This window comes from Nicotiana tabacum, chromosome 6, assembly GCF_000715075.1.
Source record: "Nicotiana tabacum cultivar K326 chromosome 6, ASM71507v2, whole genome shotgun sequence".
NCBI classification, from domain to species: Eukaryota; Viridiplantae; Streptophyta; class Magnoliopsida; order Solanales; family Solanaceae; genus Nicotiana; species Nicotiana tabacum.
In genome coordinates this window covers 105,227,231-105,250,924 of record NC_134085.1, presented here as the reverse complement: position 1 = coordinate 105,250,924, position 23,694 = coordinate 105,227,231, and the positions used below count along the sequence as shown (strand labels likewise).

General features: G+C 39.1%; 1 protein-coding gene across 1 annotated transcript; it reads right to left on the bottom strand.

The window, feature by feature from the left end:
- Positions 1 to 12,534: 12,534 nt before the first annotated feature.
- LOC107798945 (alpha-galactosidase 3) lies at positions 12,535 to 18,501 on the bottom strand. Its single transcript, XM_075255067.1, is given in 16 exon segments — positions 12,535 to 12,853; positions 13,052 to 13,192; positions 14,501 to 14,559; positions 14,720 to 14,810; positions 15,147 to 15,229; positions 15,319 to 15,383; positions 15,689 to 15,772; positions 15,861 to 15,926; positions 16,005 to 16,063; positions 16,497 to 16,569; positions 16,703 to 16,806; positions 16,934 to 16,968; positions 17,048 to 17,104; positions 17,216 to 17,243; positions 17,246 to 17,282; positions 17,850 to 18,501. Coding segments are annotated over 16 exon segments (1,311 nt in total). The 5' UTR covers positions 18,068 to 18,501; the 3' UTR covers positions 12,535 to 12,742.
- Between the last annotated feature and the right edge of the window lie 5,193 nt (positions 18,502 to 23,694).

Sequence of the window (23,694 nt, the reverse complement as noted above, 5' to 3'; positions counted from 1 at the left end):
CCATCCACATTAGGTATACAAACTCGACCCTACAATCTCAAAACTCCATCAGCATTTAAGGTAACCTGCTTGGCACCTCCACGCTGTACCGTGTCCCTAAGGACTCACAAATGGGGATCAGCAAACTACCGATCACGGATACGCTCTAATAACGAAGAACAAGCGACCGTGTAAGATAATACTCTACTAGGCTCAGAAATATCCAACCTTACTAACTGATTGGCCAAAGCCTGAACGTCCAAAGCAAGCGGTCTCTCGCCGACCGTATATAAGCAAGACTGCCCATACTGGCTGATTTCTTACTCAAGGCATCTGCCACCACATTGGCCTTTTCCGAGTTATATAGGATAGTGATGTCATAATCTTTCAACAACTCCAACCACCTCCTTTGCCTCAAATTCAACTCCTTTTGCTTGAACAAATACTGAAGACTCTTATGATCCGTGAATACCTCACACGCCACGCCATACAGATAGTGCCTCCAAATCTTCAATGCGTGAACAATGGCTGCCAACTCCAAATCATGCACTGGATAGTTCTTCTCATGAACCTTCAACTGCCTCGAAGCATAGGCAATGACCTTGCCATTCTGCATCAGCACTGCACCAAGTCCAATACGAGATGCATCACAATAGACTGTATAAGGCCCTAAACCTGTGGGCAAAACCAATACCGGTGCATTAGTCAGAGCTGTCTTGAGCTTCTGAAAGCTCGCCTCACACTCGTCCGACCATCTGAACTGGGCTCCCTTCTGGGTCAACCTGGTCATCGGGGCTGCAATAGATGAGAACCCCTCCACGAACCGACGGTAGTAACCTGCTAACCCCAAGAAACTCTAAATCTCTATGGCTGATGCTGGTCTAGGCCAGTTCTTGACTGCCTCAATCTTTTTTGGATCAACCTGAATACCCTCTGCTGATACAAACATGACCCAGAAATGCAACTGAGCTCAACCAGAACTCGCACTTCGAGAACTTAGCATATAACTGACTATCCCTCAAGGTCTGAAGAACCACTCTGAGATGCTGCTCGTGCTCCTCCCGGCTGCGGAAATATATCAAAATATCATCAATGAAGACTATCATGAATGAGTCTAAATAAGGCCTGAACACTCAGTTCATCAAATCCATAAAGGCTGTTGGGGCATTGGTCAACCCAAATGACATAACCAAGAACTCATTATGCCCGTACTGAGTGTGGAATGTTGTCTTAGGGACATCGGATGCCTTAATCCTCAACTGATGGTAGCCAGATCTCAAGTCAATCTTTGAAAATACCTTGGCACCCTGAAGCTGATCAAACAAATTATCAATCCTCGACAGTGGATACTTATTCTTAATTGTAACCTTGTTCAATTGTCGGTAATCAATGCACATTCTCATCGAGCCATCCTTTTTCTTTACAAATAGAACCGGTGCACCCTAAGGCGATACGCTGGGTCTAATGAAACCCTTCTCAAACAAGTCTTGCAACTGCTCTTTCAACTCTTTCAACTCTGGCGGGGCCATGCGATATGGCAAAATAGAAATCGGCTGAGTGCCCAGAGCCAAATCGATGAAAAAATCAATATCCCTATCGGGTGGCATCCCTGGAAAGTCTGATGGGAAAACCTCAGGAAACTCACGAACCACGGGCACAGAATCAATAGAGGGAATCTCATCACTGGAATCACGAACGTAAGCCAAGTAGGCCAAACACCCCTTCTCGACCATACGCCGAGCCTTCACATACGAAATAATACTGCGGGTAGAATGACCAGGAGTCCCTCTCCACTCTAAACGGGGCAAATCCGGTAAGGCTAAAGTCACAGTCTTGGCATGACAATCCAAGATCGCATGATACGGGGACAACCAATCCATCCCTAATATAATGTCGAAATCCACCATATCTAAGGGCAACAAATCAACACGGGTCTCGAGTCCCCTAAACACCACAACACAGGAACGATGAACCCGATCAACCACTATGGAATCACCCATTGGTGTAGATACATACATAAGAATACTCAATGCCTCACTAGGCATAACCAGGTAGGGTGCAAAATAGGACGACACATATGAATACGTAGATCCAGGGTCAAATAGCACTGAAGCATCTCTATCACAGACCAAAATAGTACCTGTAATAATAGCATCAGATGAATCAGCCTCTAGCCTGGCTGGCAAAGCATAACATCGGGGATGGGCCCCACCTCCCTAAATAACATCCCTGGGACGATCGACTGCTGGCTGACCCCTACCTCTGACGGTCTGAGCTCCACCTCTATGACCTCTACCTCTACCTCTATGTCCTCTACCCCCGCCTATAGCTGGCTGGGCAGGCTATGGAGCAACTGGTGCTTGAATCATAGGACGAGGACCCTGTTGCTGAGAACTACCCGAAGCTCGAGGGCAAAACCTGGCAATATGACCCATATCACCACAAGTGTAACAAGCCCTCGGCTGCTGAGACTGCTGACCCTGTCGCCCTGAATGACCCCCTCAGAAACCCTGAAGCGGCGGTGCACTGATGGGAGCTGGTGGTGCACTGAAGGACTGCTGATCCAAATAATGGGTCTGAGAACCACGACCACCTGAGATACCATGTGATACCTGGAGAGTTGGCTGAAAGGGCCTAGGAGGATGGCCTTTACCATACGAATCTCTACCTCCCGACGAGGTACCACTGAATCTGCCTGAATGATGGGGCCTCTTATCCAACCCATGACCACCTCCCTATGACAGAACCATCTCAACTCTGCGGGCCACATTAGCCGCCTCCTGAAATGTGATCTCGCTCCCGGCCTCCTTGGCCATCTGAAGACGAATCGGCAGAATAAGACCATCAATAAACCTTTTCACCCTCTCTCTCTTGGTGGGAAGTATGATGAGAGAATGGCGAGCTAAATCGATGAACCTGGTCTCATACTGGGTAACAGTCATAGAACCCTACTAGAGGCGCTCAAACTGCCTCCGATAGGCCTCTCTCTGAGTAACAGGGAGAAACTTCTCTATATACAACACTGTAAACTGCTCCCAAGTCAAAGATGGAGATCCGGCTAGTCTCGCTAAGCAATAATCCCTCCACCAAGTCTTGGCGGATCCAGACAAGCGAAATGTAGCAAAATCAACCCCATTGGTCTTAACAATACCCATGTTTCTGAGAACCTCATGGCAGCTATCTAGATAATCCTGGGGATCCTTAGTAGATGCACCGACAAAAGTAGAAGTGAAGATCTTGGTGAACCTATCCAGTCTCCACAAAGCATCGGCGGACATAGCCGCTCCATCGTCGGTCTGAGCTATGGCACCCGGGTGAACTACTCCAACTGGCTGAACTGCTGGAGTTTGAATCTGGGGAGCTACCTGCTCCGGAGTGCGTGTAGCAGGAGTTTGAGCCCCTCCTCCAGCCTGAGAAGTGGCTGGTGCTACAGGAAGTAAACCTGTTCGGGTGACTCTCTCCATAAGGCCCACCAATCGAACCAGGGCATCCTGAAGAACTGGTGTGGCAATGAAACCCTATGGGACCTGAGCTGGGCCCACCGGAGCTGCTGGAGCTGGAACCTCCTCATCATAATCAACATGAGGCTCCACCTCTAGAACTACTGCTCGGGGCTGAGCTCTGCCCCTGCCTCGACCTCTGGCACGACCTCGCCCTCTGCCCCTAATAGGAGCTGCTGCTGGGGGCTCGGGCTGCTGCGCGGTCAATGAGGAAGCACGTGTCCTCGCCATCTGTGAAAGAATAGAGTACATATTCAATCAGTATTGGGGAAACAGAACCGCACGACAAGAAAGAACAGATATGAAGTTTTTCTAACTCAGTAGTCTCTGCGGGATAAATACAGACGTCTCCGTACCGATCCCTCAGACTCTACCGAGCTTGTCCGTGAGTTGTGAGACCTAAGTAACCTAGTGCTCTGATACCAACTTGTCACGACCCAGATTTCCCACCCTCGGGGTCATAATGGCGCCTACTAATAGGAGCTAGGCAAGCCAACTTAGATTACCTTCCTTTTAACACACATTCTTTTCCTTAGTTATCAACATGTAATAAAGGCAACATAATTAAAAATTTCAAGCGGAAGTCTTAACTTATATAAAAACTGAATAGGAATGCAGAAAGTTTAACATAATCCTCTACCCAAGATTGGTGTCACAATGCTAACGAACTTCTAAGATTTACTAAATACAATCGTCTAAAAGAAAATTATAAATTGTTTGTTCGGTACAAAAGATAACAAACTGAATAAAGAGAGAGAGACTCCGGGCCTGCGGACGTCAGCAAGGCTACCTCGGTGTCTCTAAACTGAAGTCAGCTCCCAATCAAATCCTACTGCTAAGGTCCAAAAGCTGCTCCTGGATCTGTGCAAAAAGATGCATAGAGTGTAGCATCAGCACAACCAACCCCATGTGCTGGTAAGTGCCTGACCTAACCCCGGCGAAGTAGTGACGAGGCTAGACATGACTTACCGAAAACAACTTGTGCAGATATATGCAATAAAAGGAAATATACAGAATTTAAGCAGCTAAGGGGGGTGGGGAGAGCATGTTATGGGGAGCTAACAGTTTCAAATAGAAATCCTCAATAACAGAAAGAAGTAACAAAGCCAGAATGTCAACAAGAATCAAAATTCAACAATTTGCACGGCATCACCCTTCGTGCTTTTACTCTCGTCCTCACCAAAACAATACATGGCATCACCCTTCGTGCTTTACGCTTTTCCTCACCCAAACAACAATCACAAGGCAAATAGGGTAAGGGAATCTATAACCTAGAAATAAATCAAATAACAACAAGTAATGAAAGAAACAACATAACTCGGATATCAACAAAGACTCAGAAAGCAACAAATGCACAGCATCACCTTTCGTGCTTTTACTCTCGTCCTCACCAAAGCAATCATATAAATTAAAAATGCACGGCATCACCCTTCGTGCTTTTACTCTCTTTCCTCACCATATAATCAATAAAATCGGCACGGAATGGTACATCGTGCGGCACGGCATCACCCTTCATGCTTTACACTCTTTCCTCACAATAGAAAAAAATGCACGGCATCACCCTTCATACTTTATCACTCTTCCTCACCCAAGCAACAATCACAAAGAAGGGGCAAGGGAGTAGACAAATAATGATAGAAATCCCGGCAAGGGAATACAAATAAACAGCTAACTCCCGGCAAGGGAGCACAATTAAGCAGTTAAAACCCCGGCAAGGGAACAATATCAATAATCTCAGCATCCCGGCAAGGGAGATAGTCAACAAAGCAACAAGCATCCCGGCAAGGGAGCAATTCAATAATTCTTTCTTTTTCTTTCACTTTTATCTCTTATCTCACTTTACCACCTGAGCCAACACTCCAAAGGAGTTCAATCATTTCATGTATTTTCACGCTTTATGATATACTCGAGCCAATGCTCCAAGAATGTACAAATCATAATTCTTCCTCAAACTCTTCACAATATATGAGATTTATCAATTTAACAAGGAAGAGGTATCACAAAAATCTGAATAAACACAAATAAAACTCACGGTCATGCTAGACTCCGGTGTATAGATACTCGTCACCATGCCTATACACCATACTCAACAATTAGCAAATAGCAAACAACACTCTAATCCTATTCCCTCAAGCCAAAGTTAGAACAAACACTTACCTCGGTCCAAAGAATAGCAATCAACCCTCAAATACCGCCTTTCCTTTAGAATCCGACTCCGAAACAACGATATCTACGCATAATTAATTCAATAATATCAATAAAGACTCGATAACAAAATCCCATAGCTTAGATATGAAGTTCCTAGCATTCTTCCAAAAATACCAAAATTCGACCCCGGGCCCACATGGTCCAAACATGAGGCTCGGACCAAAACCCGATTACCCATAACCCCACGAGTTCAAATATATAATTTATTTTAAGATCCGACCCCAAATTGAGGTTGAATCACTCAAAATTCCCAAAAACCTAACTCTACCCAAAACCCCTAATTTCTACTTTGATTTCATGATTTAGGTTTAGAAACTCATTAATTAATGAAGGAAGATGAAGTAAATGAGTGGGAATTTACTTACCCAAGAAGCTTTGGTGAAGAAGTGCTCAAACATTCGCTCAAGAGCTGTGGAGAAGAAGAACTCGTGTGAAATATGGACTAAATCTCGTCACTGTTCTGTTTTGGGTATTTAAAATCACTGGGCAAAAATGCCCTATGCGATCGTGAAGAAGGTAATGTGATTGAATAGGGTAAGGGGAAGCTGGTCATTGCGATCGCGGAAGGGCTGTTGTGAATGCATAGAAGAAGAGGTTGTGCATTCCAGGTTTGGACTTAATGAAACGTGAACGCGGATTAAAGGTTGTGTTCGCATTGAAGGACCTGGCTAAGCTATGCGATCGCGGATGAATCTATGCGATTGCATAGAACAAATATGGGGCACCTGAAGGATTACTTTATGCGATCGCAATGCTACCTATGCGATCGCATAGAACTAGATACAAGAACACTAGAACTGAAACTTCTGGAACTTTTCTAAGGTCAAAACCACTCCGAAACACTTCCGAAACACTCCCGAGCCCTCGGGGCTCCTAACCAAACACACACACTAACTCAAAAATATCCTACAAACTTAATCATGCGATTAAATCGCCAAAATAACATCATAAACGAGGAATCAAACCTCAAAATCATCACTTTTTCATCAAACTTCATAAACTTTCAAACTTAGAGTTTTAGGTCCGAAACACGTCAAATGACGTCCGATTTCAACCAAATTTCACAAAAAGCGCTTAAACCACATATAAGACTTGTACCGGGCACTGGAACCAAAATACGGGCCCGATACCAATGCTTTCTAATTCATTTTTATTTCAAATTTTCATATTAAATTTCAGAAAATAATTTCTTTTAAAAATTCATTTCTCGGGCTCGGGACCTCGGATTTCGATTCCGGGCATACGCCCGAGTCCCATATTTTTCTACGGACCCTCCGGGACCATCAAATCACAGGTCCGGGTACGTTTACCCAAAATATTGACCAAAGTCAACTTTAACCATTTTAAAGCCACGATTTATCAAATTTCACATAATTTAACACATAAGCTTTTCCGGCTACGCGTCCGGACTGCGCACGTAAATTGAGGCAACTAAAGGTGAGATTTTCAAGGCCTCAGAAGCACGGAAAAAGGGAGAAAACCGGTGATGACCCTTTGGGTTGTCACATTCACCCTACCTACTGACTTAGTTTTTATTACAACCCACCAATCGGATTTATTCTGCCGCAATGGATAAGGAGCATAATACACTTGCCTAATATTATGTGCAATTATGAAAGGATCGTAGCGATCATACTCCCTCGTATGATTAACCTCAATTATGTTGTATTGGTTATGTACTCTTGTACCTCCTGTTGGATTTGGGTCAAACCACTTGCATCTAAAGAGTATCAATTTATACACACACACACACAGACACTTCACTGTAATACTATAACGTATATATAACTTGTTATAGTATATGTTAGTGTGTGTATATATATAACACACACTTCGTGCTACTTTAACTACATATATAGCATGTTATAGTATATGCTATTGTATTCATTATTTGTATTATAACAGAGTTAATGAATTACATTCATTCATCACTAGGTTATATATATAATTTTTCATCAAATATATCTGTGTGTAAATTGATTCATCGACTTATAACCTACTCAGATGCATCGTTGAATATTAAAAACAAAACGTCTCGACCTATATATATATATAAACACGCTTCGTTGTACTACTTTAACTACATATATAAAATGTTAGAGCATATTTTAGTGTATTCATCCCTTGTATTACAAAAGTGTTAACAGATTACATTAATATTATTTAGATAGTAAATATAAAAGTGATTTTTAATTTTGACCAATGTTGACCTGAAAAGAGACCAACTTTGGTCGCTAATTATCCAAAAATTAAAAATTAGCGACAAAAGTTGGTCGCTAATTTTAAATAAGATTTATTTATATTTTATAAAATATTTTAAATAATAATATAATTATTAAACATTATAACTGGGTCCCAAATTAGCGACCAAAGTTGGTCGCTACTTGCTTCCCCTTTCATAACCGACCAACTTTGGTCGCCAATTTTAAATAATATTTATTTATATTTTATAAAATATTTTAAATAATAATATAATTATTAAAACGTTATAACTAGGGTCCCACATTAGCGATCAAAGTTGGTCGCTAATTTCAATATTTCTTTGACCAAGCAAGTCTGACCAGCCCGGTCAACATGTTGACCAGTTTATCGACCAAAAAGCGACTAACCTTGGTCGGAAAATTATTTTAAATAATTATTTAATAATTTTCTCCACATTAGCGATCAACTTTGGTCGCAAATTTTTGGTCGGTAATTCCCAGATTTCTAATAACGCATAATCATCCATATGTGCTTTATAAAATCTCATGTTAAATCGATGACAAATATTACTTTCACAAAGTGAAGGATTATTTTGAGAATCCTTATTATTCTCATTATCACAATGATGACGATTATAATTTCGTCTATTACCACGTCCACATCCATTGATACATTCATAGTAATAATTTTATCTTCTTTCAGACTTATCACATACTGCTATCACATTCTCTTAAGGGAAAGAGAATGAAGCAAATTCAATGGGACGAGTTTTCAATTCTTTGTCCACAATCATATATGAATTTGATCATGGCAAGGCATATAAATTTTACCATTTTGGGTGGATATAATTTCTTTAAAACTCCATTGGAGTTACAATCAAAATTTATCGTTTTTGCTTGTATTTAAAATCAAATTATAGAATAAAAGAGAAAAATACTGTAAAATACATACCTTAAATCTAGAATTTAATCATGAAGGAAGTTCATAGAACAATTGACAATCATTATGCTCAATCCCAAAGCTTCTACTCAATTGGTTAGAGTCTCGTGCTGATAACGTATAATGAAACAATAAAAGAAGAAGAAGAGTATTGCAGAAAAAAGTAGGGAGAGAGGATCCTTATTGATTTGGGATGAATTATAATTGAATAAAATTCCTCTATTTATAGGGGAAAAGTGACTTAACCGCTAAGTAAAATCCCTACAATCTATCTAAAATATAGACATTCACCTTAAATAGAATTCTATTTATAACATTTCGGAGTTTTTCAAATTTTCGAAAACAAAATGCATTTTCAAGTGAAAATTGAAATTTTTAAGACCAAATGCTGATTTAAAAAAAAATGAAAATTTTTTTGGAAAAAAAATTCTTATATTCAAACGGGCTCTTGATAAGATACATGTGTCATTGTGGAGTTATGCTTCATGTTAAGTTTTTATAATCAACTAAATGGGGAAGTGAAATAAACAGTGAAACTACCTACCGATATCGCTGACGCAAAGCTATAAGCCTCGATACTGCCAATTACTTAGATCGTAATAATTAATCAAGAATTACAAGAAAATTCACATGACTTCATACCATAATAAAAAATGACCTATATTTTTAAATTTTACCGTACCTAGCTCATATTGTACATATTTTGAAAGCACTGACAAATTCACATCTGTGTTCTTACAATCATTACTTCTAAAAGCTATGGAGTTAAATTTGTATTCTCACAATCATTGTTTTCACACTCTCTTCTTCTCACATCTTCTACATATGCTTCAAGGGTCGTCTGCCATTACTGCTTCTCTCCCTGTGTCACCTGATTACAATGTAAGAAAATTGAAAAGTAGAAGTCCACCATTGAAGGTCAAAAGCTTTGTTGTCGAAAATGAGATTTTTTGAGTTTGTTAGTTGTTTGGATTGGGTGTTGTTCCAATTGATTGAAAATATCAAAAGGAGTTTAAATTTAAATTTGAAGTGATTTGGAGTAGATTTGAGCAAGATTTGAGTTAAATTTCAGAAAAGACGCAAGGAAGAAGACGAAGTCAGTTTTTTGTATAATTGTGTATAATATTGTATAATAGTGTATAAACACATCTTATACACTATTATACAATTTTATATATTTTTATACAAGCGTCTGTAGACGAACTTCTTTCACGATTTTCAGTTGAAATTCTTTTCAAAACCAATCCAAATCTCTATTAAATGACTTTAAATTTTATATACAACCTCTTTATACTATTTCTAACAAGTCTAAATAACACACGTTCCAAATTTTTCATAAAATCAAATTCGGAATTTAAATTCACATATTTAAGCTTGTTAAAAATCTAATTTTCACCACCCAAATGGATTTGGTTTGTTGAACTAGTAATTGAGTCATAGTTACTGATTCGAAAATTAACTTAAAAGCTTGAGCAATCTTTTTTAAAGATTAAATAGTAATTTTGAGAACCTATTGGAATGTTGAGTATTACCTATTATTTTTTGGCTAGCTGGTTGTAAATTGAAATATGGGCTATAAAATTAAAAAGTAGAGAGCCCTATTGCTTTAATGTGAAATTTTTCCATTAATCAATCCGAGTTGCAGGATTTAAAAATGTTTGGATAAGGTATCAAGCCTGTGAACAACACCTCTCTTTGAACACCCTGAATCTTTATTTCCTAACGCAAGTGTATTAAGGGTGTTCAAATATAATATAGGGAAAAGGGCCAAATATATCCCTTTACTTTCAGATATTGTCCACATTTAACTTTCGTTATACTATTTAGCCAATTTATCCCTACCGCTATACTCTATGGCCAAATTTATCCTAACTATCGGCACACTTATAAAAGTTAACTCTTGATCTATTAGGTAATCCAAAATCTCTCAATTTTCTTTTATTTAAATCACTTGTTGTTCTTCTTGCTCCACTATTTTCATATGTTACTATTGATGTGAATGCTAAAGGCACTAGACTATAAAAAATATTCAAGGATATTTTTAATTACCAATGCATCCACTTCTCTTCTTGTGATAATGGATTTGGAATTGGTTTAAAATTTTATTTATTTTTCAACCATATACACACCATAGAATTCACTGACATTATTGTATATTATATGCAGTTCCTCATCATGTATGTACATGTATATTCGAATATATTTTGTTATTGTCTAATTAGTGTAGAGTTCGATCTACTAACTCAAGAGTGCACAATGCGTAGGCATTTGATTGAAGCAAAGTTGAATTTGATAGTGTAAAGTTTCTAAAGAACTTTAACTTCTATGATTAATACTTGCAAAGTCTCCATACCTTTGGCGCAACGAATTCATGAAAGTTGGGGTGCTGTAAATACTTTTAAAATTTAGACTAGCTACCTAATTTAGATTCTTCAATTTACTATAATTTTTTTACTTACCGTTGTACTATTTTAGTATTTCTTTCTCTTACTTTTTTTCAATTAAGAAAGCAGGTAAATGCAAAGTATTTCGAAAATAGTGAATCAAGAAGAAAATAAGTGACTTAATTATAATAATTTGGGAGATTCTGGGTCATCTAACTGACTGGAAGGTAATTTTAAAAGTTTGCTGATGGTAGGGGTAAATTTGGTCGGATAATATAACGGTAGGGATAAGTTTGGTCGAATAGTATAACAGAAATTAAATGTAGATAATATCCGAAAGTAAAAGGGTATATTAGGTCCTTTTTCCTATAATATATAACTATATAAAATAATAATTAATCGATACACATATTATAATTATTCGACAAAGGATGTTCGTTGACCACCCTCGAGATAATGTGGCTACGCCACTGCCGAGTTGTAGGATTTAACTTTTCTATAGACATTTAGAGTTTTTACTTTTCTAGAAAGACTTAAATGTAACTTCAGAGAGTGATAATTAACTTATTTTGCATTTTTTGAATTCTTCTTGCGTTATGATAATTCTTCAGAATAAATAAGATACATTGATACAAAATATCTTCTCTTTCAAAAGTGCCCATTGCTCCCTTCACCACCCAAATATCATAGATTGTTGAGGAATTAAACCCAATAAAATATACCTGGGGCAAGTACACAGATAACCATTTTCAAGGATGCTATATAGAGATTAACCAATACTTATTTTGTCCTGAAATTTTAACTAAAAATCTTAACTTCGGGACAATTCAAGACACTTTTACTCCGAAAAATTGAACTACAACAACAACGACCCAGTAAAATCCCACAAGTGAGGTCTGGGGAGGGTAGTGTATAACCAGACCTCTCGGATAGTTGTTTTCGATAGACCCTCGGCTCAAGAATTCCGAAAAATTAAACTGAAAAACTGAAATTCAGGACGCACCGGCTAATTCTTAAATAGCAGCCCTTTAGAGTGGCTACTTGGTATCGTTTCTAAAATATACCCCCCACATGGTCCATTAGAACATGTAACTTGGAGCACTTGAACTAAAAAGAAAAACTTCTAATTTTGCAGGCTTCACAATCATTTCAAGAACATTATTCTCAAGAACTTCATGGGATCAAAATTGTAGCTACAATCCTCAATTCATACTGTTAATGATCATTGAATAGCTTGAATGAATAACCCCATATGAATTATGAACCATAACAACAGATGAAGAAGTCTATTTCCAGATAATACTTTCAATAATGTCACATACTTCAACAAACGTAAAAAGTTTTATTCATGTGGGAGAGCATTTTACAAAGCTGACTAACTAGATCGCAAGTTCAAAGGAAACTAGTAATAGATTAGACCATGAAGAGAACTGATGGACACAGATATAGATTAGAAAGATAACAGAGGAAGCCTACGATTTGTGTCTAGCGAGGTGGGGTAGCAGGCAATGAACTCCTCTTACACTATAATCAGATTGAAGCTCGAGTCGCTCTTTTTGGAGTTAAAATGTACATTTCACAGCCATGAGCATCAACCCGAGCACTGAATGAACCCACCATGTTCTCTGAAACAACTTCATGCTGCAATATTGCCATAGCAATGGGATCAGAGCAAACCTTTTGAAGTAATGAATACCTTTCAAGGACATGAGTTCCAGAACATAGAGAAATGAAGGCAGCAAACAATGCTTAACTGATTCAGATGTATCAGTGTGAAAATTTTAAGTTACTAGAGATCCTGATTTTACATGAAACTGGCTATATGCCGAACAAACTTACCTTCCACAAGTCTCTCACAGAGACGCTGATGGAGGATTGTAGTCCAATTGCACCCCATTTAGCAGTAATAGTTGCAGCCTTTGAACATCTGTTCCAGAGTACTATAGCCAAACGGTTTCCAGACAAGGGACCGGCCCAAACCTGAAAACAAAATAAAGAACATTAATAATAACAGATTGGTAAAGCATTAACAAAATTTACACCACTCAAACCCATTCTCTGCCCCCACCCCTCGAAAGAAAAAGAAGTTATATCCAAATGCATCGCAACAATAATAATCCAAATGCATCGCAACAATAACAATAAGAATAAACCTCAATCCTAATTAATCCTTAATCCTTTATATCTTAATCCTTTATATCCCGTCCACTCCATTGACCGCATTAATGATTGAGGATTACTAGTTTTGTTGTCATAATAATACTAATAATTAATAATGACGATAGTAACAAAGAACTACACGTGACTGAATATTCTGGGCAAAATTTTCCGATATTGTGCAAGAAAACATCATCTTTGGCCAATCAGTCCAACATGTGAGGTATGTAAATCTCATAGTGGCTGCCTTGTTACTTAAGGCTGAAAGTTACTAAATACTTATGCACCAAACGGACAAAACACTACATTTGTATCTCAGTGTATAAAGCTTCAAGCAATTAAGCATGGTGTGGAACATTGGATCTCTGTGAGATACAGAATCCGGAGCTATACCAGGCTGCAAATATCTCTATGATCTTTTTTCAATTGAAAAATTGTTCTTCGAATTTTTGAACCAAATCCTACCTAAAATATCCTATCAGAAAGGCCAAAGTTCAATTAACACCCACTTACCCTCTTTACTTTTTGTTCAATCATGATGGAGAAGAGCTTGATTGCTTTCCAAATTCATTTTGAAGAAGCAATATTTTTTATAAGGTGATGAAGTAACAATTGATGTGGTGAATAAATTTTCCAATATAGAAGTGGCATATAAACGAGGCAAAAATATGGTTTTCTCCATATACCATCCAATCCTCTGGGATTGCTTTCCAAATTCATCTATCCAAGAGAATGGAAGGTCTTGTCACATTGAGAAAATTCCACATCAAATGAAATTTTAACATATTTAGACCTTTTTGTGTGTGATTATTGTCAGAAACCAACCTCTGTATGATCTTTAATTATTTAGGTAGTCTAGGTGAGAAATTTTTCAATCAATTTCTCATAATCCTCCAGCTTAATATTTCAAGTAAAACGAGAAAGAGTGTTCAATTCTATAAGGTCACTTTATCTGGTAAAGCATCAACGAACTCGTGTTTAAACTGTAAACAACCATAAATGGAGTTCTTCATTCATATATCAGAATACTGAAATAAGTAGCTTCCCAAGAGATTATCTTATTCTGGAAAACCAAAAGATGCAAAATGCAGATAACGAGAAAGAATAAATGAGAAACAAGTGCAACTATACCTGCTCGCAACCATCTGGTCCGGCAGCATAAACTCTCCTACCCTGAACACCAAGTGGATCTGTAAAACAGAAGAAGTCATTTCTTATAAATAATTATTTATATCAAAACCATATGCAAACCAAAAGTACAAGGAAAATATGAGCATTCTCTGACAGAACAACCTCCTACCATCAAAAAAGGGGTGGAGAAGGGGTTACAAGGAAGACAAAGCTTTTTACCTTGGTCAACAGCGATAACCTCTTTATTGGAAAGAATTTCTAAAGTTTCAGCGGTGATGTTTCTGACATCACAACCAATAATAAGTGGAGCCTACAAATAGAAGCATGACATCAGTTCATGAAGTAAGAGGGTTGAAGCACACAAAGCCACTGATGGACTTAAGTAATGACATATACACATTAAAACTTCTAAAAACTGGTCCATCTCCCTATTCTTGTCCTTATTTCATTTACACACATACACCATTTAAACAAGCAAACAATTTCACTGAAGAACGGTTCCATCACAAATTTGTCGTCCTAAGGAGAAATTTTTTCGAAAAGGGATTAGATACAACTTACAAGTATTCAGTCAGACAATCAAAAAGAAAAAAAAAAACAAGAGAGGACTCAGAAAACATAATTATGAGTTTGATTGGGGATTTGCCTTCATCAAAGCCCAAATGCTAAAGTGCCCTTTGTACTCGTGGTAATTCATGCCCCCATTTCCAACCTCTAACATATCAGGATCTGCCAGAAGATAATAGAGAGTTAAAAAAATTCAAATGCTATTCATTCTACACCCCTTCAAAATCTAATGTTTCAGGCCCACTACCTACCGTTCCATCCACCAGGTCCAGCATAGGATGCCCACTTGTCATTGATATCAGCAATAGTTGTCATGCTAAAAGAAGTAAAATAAATGAAAGATTTCTGTCAGTATGATGCTTAATAGAGTTAAGTAACAATTCAGAAAAAGCAAAAAAGTTAAGCAGTACGGACAGTGAATAGTTCTCTTACTGTTAAGTTAAGAGTGCATATTGTTTTATCCAGCTACTGTTCATAATTAGTGTAGAGCTATGATCAAAATCTTCTAAGTTTTGAAGGTACCATACATACATGCATAACTATCTTTATTTACTGTAACATCAGATTACAAAATAATACAAAAATAAGATGAAATAAAATAAAAATGTCGTAAGTTAGAACCTTGCCCATGTATCATTGATGTCATCTGTTGTACGCCAACTGTTTCCAATTTTTCCAGCCCATTTGGCAGGGTCATCGACACCCCTGCCAATTTGAAACAAAGCACAAAGAAAGCCCTCAAAATGCTGGTTAAGAACTCCATTTCAAATCGAAGAAAGTGCTTCGAAGTTACCATTCACAAAGTGCATAAAATATAGTCCGTCCAGTAGCATTAAGGGCATCACGCATGGGCGGGTATCTGGGAAACGTCTTAGTAATTAGATCTAATTATACACCTAAACCAATTAACTTAGACCTCACTGACTAAGAGTTGAACCTCTTTTGTGGTGGGAGGCCTAGATTGAAGCAGTTGTCGTACTTCAAATAGTCAACACCCTGTGTAGTTGAACAATCAGAATTTTAGTTAGCAGCTGAAATGTAAATCAACTTCCACATTAAAAGAAATGAAATGAAAAGCAACGCTAATGCTAACATATTAACCAGGATTTACAAGTAAGAAAACTGTGTTACAATGTATACAAAATGCAATTAACAGTATTAGCTAGTGCTGCAATCAGCATATGCAACTGTATAGCTCTTTTTTCTTTTAAAGCAAAGACAATTAATTCTTCGAAATCACATCAATTCTTTTTTCCGTTATCTAAAGGCTAGGATATCCAGAAGAAGAAAATTTCTGTTAACATGTATTACCATTTGTATATGTAACTCTACTGCTGGAATGGTCATTATTGTGTTTATCACTAAGTTTGGAGACATTTACGGTAACAATGCGAGTGTGCGACTGATGAAACAGAAAGGACAAACTAACCCAAGATGCCCAAAGTTCAGCATCATTGTTTTCATGAAACAGTGAGCCAGGTCGAACTTGACATGTAAAAGCCCTACAAGATCCAAGTAACTGAATAGTGAGAAATAGGAGACTGCACAAACACTTTATCCCAGACAGAAAATGTTTTTAACTATTTTTGGCATAGTTCAAAGATAATCAGACAGGATAGTGGGGATTTGTCCTACCCAGCATCAGAATAAACACCTAGCTTTAGACCCTTTGAGTGCACATAATCAGCTAGAGCTTTAATTCCAGATGGAAAAGTTTTCGGGTCAGGAATCATTTGACCCTGCACAATAGTTGGCGGATGATTAGCGTCTCACAAATCCATATACAGTCTGAAACTAAAAGCAAGGGATCATAACCAAAAAACAACCACAGTTTAAATGCCGACATCAGTTAAATTGTAGACGCACCTTTAAATCTCGAGTCAATCTTGACCAACAATCATCTACAATGGAGAAAGCATATCAAACTGTCAAGATGTAAACCTCAAAAACAAAAGCAAATTAGTTTCTTCAAATGCTTACCGATGTTGACATAAGTATAACCCAGGCTAGCCAAACCAGTTGATACGAGTGCATCAGCTGCCAAAGAGCACTTTTATGCCATTGAAGTAAACATTTAATAATTCAATAAAGGCTCTCATACTTTTAAGCAAACTATCAAAACAAGGTAAGGGAGCTCGGGGCATTTACCTGTTTCCTTGATGACTGTTTCACTGTTTCATTTATGTTGCAAGCGAAAAAATTCCAGGTACTCCATCTGTTCCGGAAATAGGATTAATCACACAACTATAACACTCTTAACTTTTAACATATCAAAACTGTGAACAAGCATAAAGTTTTGTTCTAAATTAGCAAGAGTGTCAAGAAAACGCATCAGCACATATAATCTCGAAACGCAATTCATGGACTTAGCCTTGGCCTTTTCTCCTTGTATAGTCACAGAAGGTTAACAGCAAGTGTAACCAAATAACAACAGGAAGAAACTACATGGTTTCAAATAAATATTAAGTTATTCATTTCCTAAACTTTCTTGCCTTAAGAAAAAAAAAACTAAAATCAACCACATAAACATAGATATAATTTATAAGCTCCGATGTTAGCCAGTTCATGTTACGAGAGTGCTGGACACTAGAGTCATAAAAAAGAAAAAAAGAAAATTAACCATAAAATATGCGATTTTTTCTAAAAGTTGAAAGCTTTAGACAAGAGAATTACTAATAAACTAAATGAGAGACAACATAAAGATTCAATTTTTATACGAGAAAACAAAGCAAAAGCAGGGGATGAGTGAAGAAAAGGGGAAGAGGAGTGGAAAATAACGGACCCCATCTGAGGAGTTCGAGCTAAGCCATTGTCAATTTGAAGAACACCATAATTGGAAGTATCATAGAGTTGAGAAATGGGGAGTCTTTCTTGAATTTTCAAGTAAGGATGAATTGGAAGCTCTCTTGCCGTGACTGTCACTGACATTAAAAACACAGTCAAAGACACAACAGCAAGAAGCATAGCCGCAGTGGCAAGAATGCCAGTGGACTTCGCCATTCTTGAATTTTGGATTTTGTTTCCACAATTTCTGAAAAAGAGTGGATTATTAGAAGGAGAAGAAGAAAAAGAATAGAGAAAGGTTGAAGAATTTTGAAGGGGGAAGGAAATGAATTATTTGTAGCTAATTATCCAAAGCATCTTCCTTTTATCCACTCTGATGAAGATTAAAATTGGCAGCTAATATTGACTTATTGTTATATTATTATTGGACCATCCATTTCTTACTTAAAAAAGGATCTTATTTTATTGGGTGTTAGCCTTGCTCTTTTGGATTAGTGTTTTTGTTGCACACTTTTCGCTCCCAGGGAAAAAGGAAAATACTAGAGGCAAGGATCCGATGAGTGCATCCTCAGTATTTTTATTCAAAGATAATTGGAAAAACAACACAATGGTCGTGCAGTATCCTGATCTTCGTAAGTACAGGGAATCTGGTCTCCGAGGGAATTAAAAAAAATGCTACTCCATCTAATATCAGTATTAACTCCTAGAAACTTCTACTATTTTCATAAAGAAATTATTAAAGTCAAGCAAGTATTCGTGCCTAATTAAGATGGAGTTTGTATCTTTACCATATAACACTTAGGGCTCGTTTGGTAAGAGCCGCAAGGAATAATTAATTCCAGGATTAAAGTCACTTTTTTTTGTCCAAATTGTTTTTCTTTTTGTCTAACTCACTTCCTTTTGTCTGTGTCGGAAATAACTCTATTCATAGGTCCGAGATCTACGTCTATGAATTGAAAGGTCAGAATAATCAACTCTGAGAATTTTATTCGGAGAAGGAGCCTTATAAAGGTCGTATTGATTCTTATCAAAGAAAGACAAGATTAAACGAGGTTGTTCAAACAGGCATAGGCCAACTAAACGGTATTCCGAGTCGGTGATTGTAAGACTTCCTTTTATCGATCTTGATTCGCGTATAAATTCCGGAACTATGGACATAGATGAACCGGAGAGCCTCGAAGTCCCACAGGTATCATAGAATTCGTTAAAAAGAGTTTATCTCATGTTTGGTTGGGAGAAAATTGCGGTATACTTAATCTCGGGATTAATTATTCCGATATTGTAATATTTTCTTATCCCCATAAAATGGTGAAATAATTAATTCCGACATAACTAATCACAAAATAATTAATCATGGAATAACTTTTTTCCGGCCAAAAGACCACTTAAAATCTTAAATGCATGTTTATCACAAAGAGCTTTTTTTTTTTTTTTTGAATTTTCTTGTTCGGGCCACTCTTTCTCTTAAATATTTTTTTCCAAACAATCTTAGGTAACTGATGAGATGGATCATTGAATACCGTTCAGACTTACAGTATGTTCCACACAATACGTTCAGCTCTTTTTTTCTTTTTCTTTGTTTCCTTTCCTAATCTCATGTGTAATTGAAAGTAAAAAACAAGGGTGACTGGTGGGACCAACTAGTTTATCCATCTTTATTATGAATTTTATCTGTATTAATAGTGTATTGGTCAAAATTTGACTGTCATAGCCGAGCTGACCAACGTCCCGCCCAAGTGACAGGGTAGTAAGACGACATGACCCACTCTGCATCCCATCCTCGATATCCGTCGAGTCAGAAGGAGCAATGTCTAAAGGACGACCAAGGCACGCTTGGTGCGAGAGAGTGTCAGACCAAGTAAATGGCAAGGGTGCCTTGACAATATATAGTAGGGAAAAACCCTCGATAGAGGGGAGGCTCTCCTCCCCATTCTCTCCCCCAAGTTCTCTTCTTATAATCTTCATAGGAAGGAAGTAATCTGCAGAAAAAACATGTAGAGCTACCTCTCCCATCGATTGATGGGAGCCACAACGAAGAATTTCAATAAGATCGATTATATCTATTTCATCTTATATGCTATCTATTCTGTTAGCTCTTTGATCTGGAAGTTATTATGTCTGACTAAGATTTACCCCTTTATTTTCTTTGATTCAAAAAGGTTCCGATATTTTTTGAGTCAAACAATTTGGTGCCGTCTGTGGGAATTTCTTAGTGAAATTTCCTAGTCTCTCCCAGATCAAAGATAAGAAATACGATTACCCACCGAAAAGAGCGCTAAGGCAAAACCCAACCCACGCAGAACAAAGGCGCAGCGCAGAAGGGGAAGGAGAACCGAGTATAGTCACCGAATTTAGAAATCCTCGCCATATTAACCATCGAAATGTCAAACAAAACGAGCAACGTTAAAAACCCGCTCTCCTTCACCGGACCATCAGATGGGGGTAAGGAAAGTATCATTTTAACTCACCTTCTGCTTTTTGCTCAAGCAGGAACATAAATGCCACGCGAGCGAGCAAGCAGAGAAACATCACAATTAAAGAATGAGAAATTGCTACAAAACAACCGAAACACCGTCCGCCGGTGACATCTCCAGGTCGGAAGGCAGGAGTTAGAAAAGAAAACTACAATGTGTGCGCAGAACGAACCTAAGCGAAACAGCAACGTTTCGTACTCTCCGACATTGCACTCTATGATGCAAACAATGTCAAGCGAACTGGGACTCCCCCAGAAGATGTCCGATTCTCCAAAAACTGGGACTAACGACAGGTTACTATTTCAATAAGTTCGAAATAACACTCTTTAAGGCCAAGGGCCTTCACCAAGAAGAAGAGTTCGACCTCGATTGAACGACAACGAGTTACTATTTCAATAAGTTCGAAATAACATCCTTTAAAGCCAAGGGCCTTCGCCAAGAAGAAGAGTTTGACCTCGATCGAACGACGATGGGTTATTATTTCGATAAGTTCGAAATAACACCCTTAAAGGCCAAGGGCCTTCACCAAGAAGAAGAGTTCGACCTTGATCGAACGAAGACGGGTTACTATTTCGATAAGTTCGAAATAACAACCTTTAAGGCCAAGGGCCTTTTCCAAGAAGAAGCGTTCGACCTCGATCGAATGACGACGGGTTACTATTTTGATAAGTTCGAAATAACACCCTTTAAGGCCAAGGGCCTTCGCCAAGAAGAAGAGTTCGACCTCGATCGAACGACGATGGGTTACTATTTCGATAAGTTCGAAATAACACCCTTTAAGGCCAAAGTCCTTCGCTAAAAAGAAATTCGACCTTAATCAAACAGCGACGGGTCGGATTTTGGACAAAAGTTCGAAATCACACCCTTTAAGGCCAAGGGCCTTCGCCAAAAAGAAAAGTTCGACCTCGATCGAACGACGATGAGTTACTATTTTGATAAGTTTGAAATAACACCCTTTAAGGCCAAGGGCCTTCGCCAAAAAGAAGAGTTCGACCTCGATCGAACAACGACGGGTTACTATTTCGATAAGTTCGAAATGACACCCTTTAAGGCCAAAGCCCTCGCCAAAATAAGGGTTCGACCTCGATCGAACGACGACGGATTACTATTTCGATAAGTTCGAAATAACACCCTTTAAGGCCAAGGGCCTTCGCCAAGAAAAAGAGTTCGACCTTGATCGAACGACGACGGGTTACTATTTTGATAAGTTCGAAATAACACCCTTTAAGGCCAAGGGCCTTCTCCAAGAAGAAGGGTTCGACCTCGATCAAACGACGAAGGGTTATTATTTTGATAAGTTCGAAATAACACCCTTTAAGGCCAAGGGCCTTTGCCAAGAAGAAGATTTCGACCTCGATCGAACGGCGACGGGTTACTATTTCGATAAGTTCGAAATAATACCCTTTAGTGCCAAGGGCCTTCGCCAAGAAGAAAAGTTCGACCTCGATCGAACGGCGACGGGTTACTATTTCGATAAGTTCGAAATAACACCCTTTAAGGCCAAGGGCCTTCACCAAGAAGAAGAGTTCGACCTCGATCGAATGGCGACGGGTTACTATTTCGATAAGTTCGAAATAACACCCTTTAAGGCCAAGGGCCTTCGCCAAGAAGAAGAGTTCGACCTCAATCGAATGACGATGGGTTACTATTTCGATAAGTTCGAAATAACACCCTTTAAGTCCAAGGGCCTTCGCCAAAAAGAAATTCGACTTTAATCAAATAGCGACGGGTCAGTTTTTCGACAAAAGTTCTAAATCACACCCTTTAAGGCTAAGGGCCTTCACCAAAAAGAAGAGTCCGACCACAATCGAACGGCGACGGGTTACTATTTCGATAAGTTCGAAAAAACACCCTTTAAGGCGAAGGGCCTTCGTCAAAAAGAAGAGTTCGACCTCGATTGAACGACAACGGGTTACTATTTTGATAAGTTCGAAATAACACCCTTTAAGGGCAAAGCCCTTGCCAAAATAAAGGTTCGACGGGGCAGATGCGACGGCTATCACCATCTCTACGGGCGGAGCGGTATCAACCCCCGCCCCAGATCCCGTCAAGGGAGAGTCGTCCAGGTGAATTACAGTCGGAGGGGCTGCCTCGAATTTCTACTCGCCGCCTCTTAGACGACCCTTCTTCTTCCTCAGCGCGGGGAGACTCATCCGTCTTATGATCAACATGAGTCGGAACTTCATCCTGAGAAGTGGCCTCCGCAGGAATAACTGCAGCCACCGACTAAAACCGAAGCATCCCTCGACAAAGATAGAACTGCAGGTGCTGCAATAGGGCGAGCAGATAATGCCGGCTGACGAAAAGCCAATGGAGGAGGCCTCGCTCTCCGCACTCTCCTTGGCATCGACAAACATCATATAAGAAACTAAGTAAGAAGAGAGGAAAAGTAACAAACAGAAATGACATCTCACCCGTAAGGGGCCTGCATCCAAATTTTTCATAAAAGGCCGACCAGGTGCGAACCCCCGCCGTATGGGGAAGGATGGCGCTCACCCACTCGCGAATACCTTCGACAGATGGAGGAGGCAATTTCTCGACTGCAGAGACATAACAGGGTTTAGTACTGTAACGGAAAATTGTCGGATATATCTCCAACTAAAAGCATAAGAAACTTACGTGCAAAGTTCTATTTCTCAGGGAACCCCATCGGATCCGCCACAATGTGCTCAGTCCACACATAGAAATAATTCTCATAGAAACGACGGTTAGCCCTGTCGTCCATTTTCACCGCTAGACTCTTCGACCCCCAAGGAAGCATGTGAAGCATCGTGCCGCGGATAAGCTGAGGGTCGAAGATATTGAGCATGTGATCCAAGGTGATCTCACGACCGGCGAGCTCTGCAAACTTGAGCAGCATAAGGAACAGCTTGTACAGGTATGACGAAAGTTGGGCCGGGCATACCTCATAAAAAAGGCAGAAGTCTACCACCAGGAGAGGGAGAGGAAGCGTGTATCCAATAAGAAAGGGGTAGGCGTAAAATACGCAGTATCGAGGACGGTCAAAATAAACTATGTCGTTTCCTACCGCCGGTCGCATGTCGACATAATCGGGGATCCCCTACCTGGCTTTCAACTCTACAATGTCTTCTTCTCTCATAAAAGAAGAGAAAGGTTTCAGCTCCGCCCCGGTGCGACTACTGAAGTCGGTCAACTCTCTCCCAGGGCGAGGCAAAATCTCAACTACCGATGGGACCTCCTTGTCTTCCACTGCATCTGCCCTTCCAGTGGCCTGAGCAACATTTTTCGGTGCCAAAATGGTGACAGGGAGATCGGTGCGAGAGGAATCACCAGCCATTTTGTCCAAATGATGCGGCAAAAAGACAACAGAAAGAACGGATGAAAGTTTTCAGTTAACCGAGAGCAAAC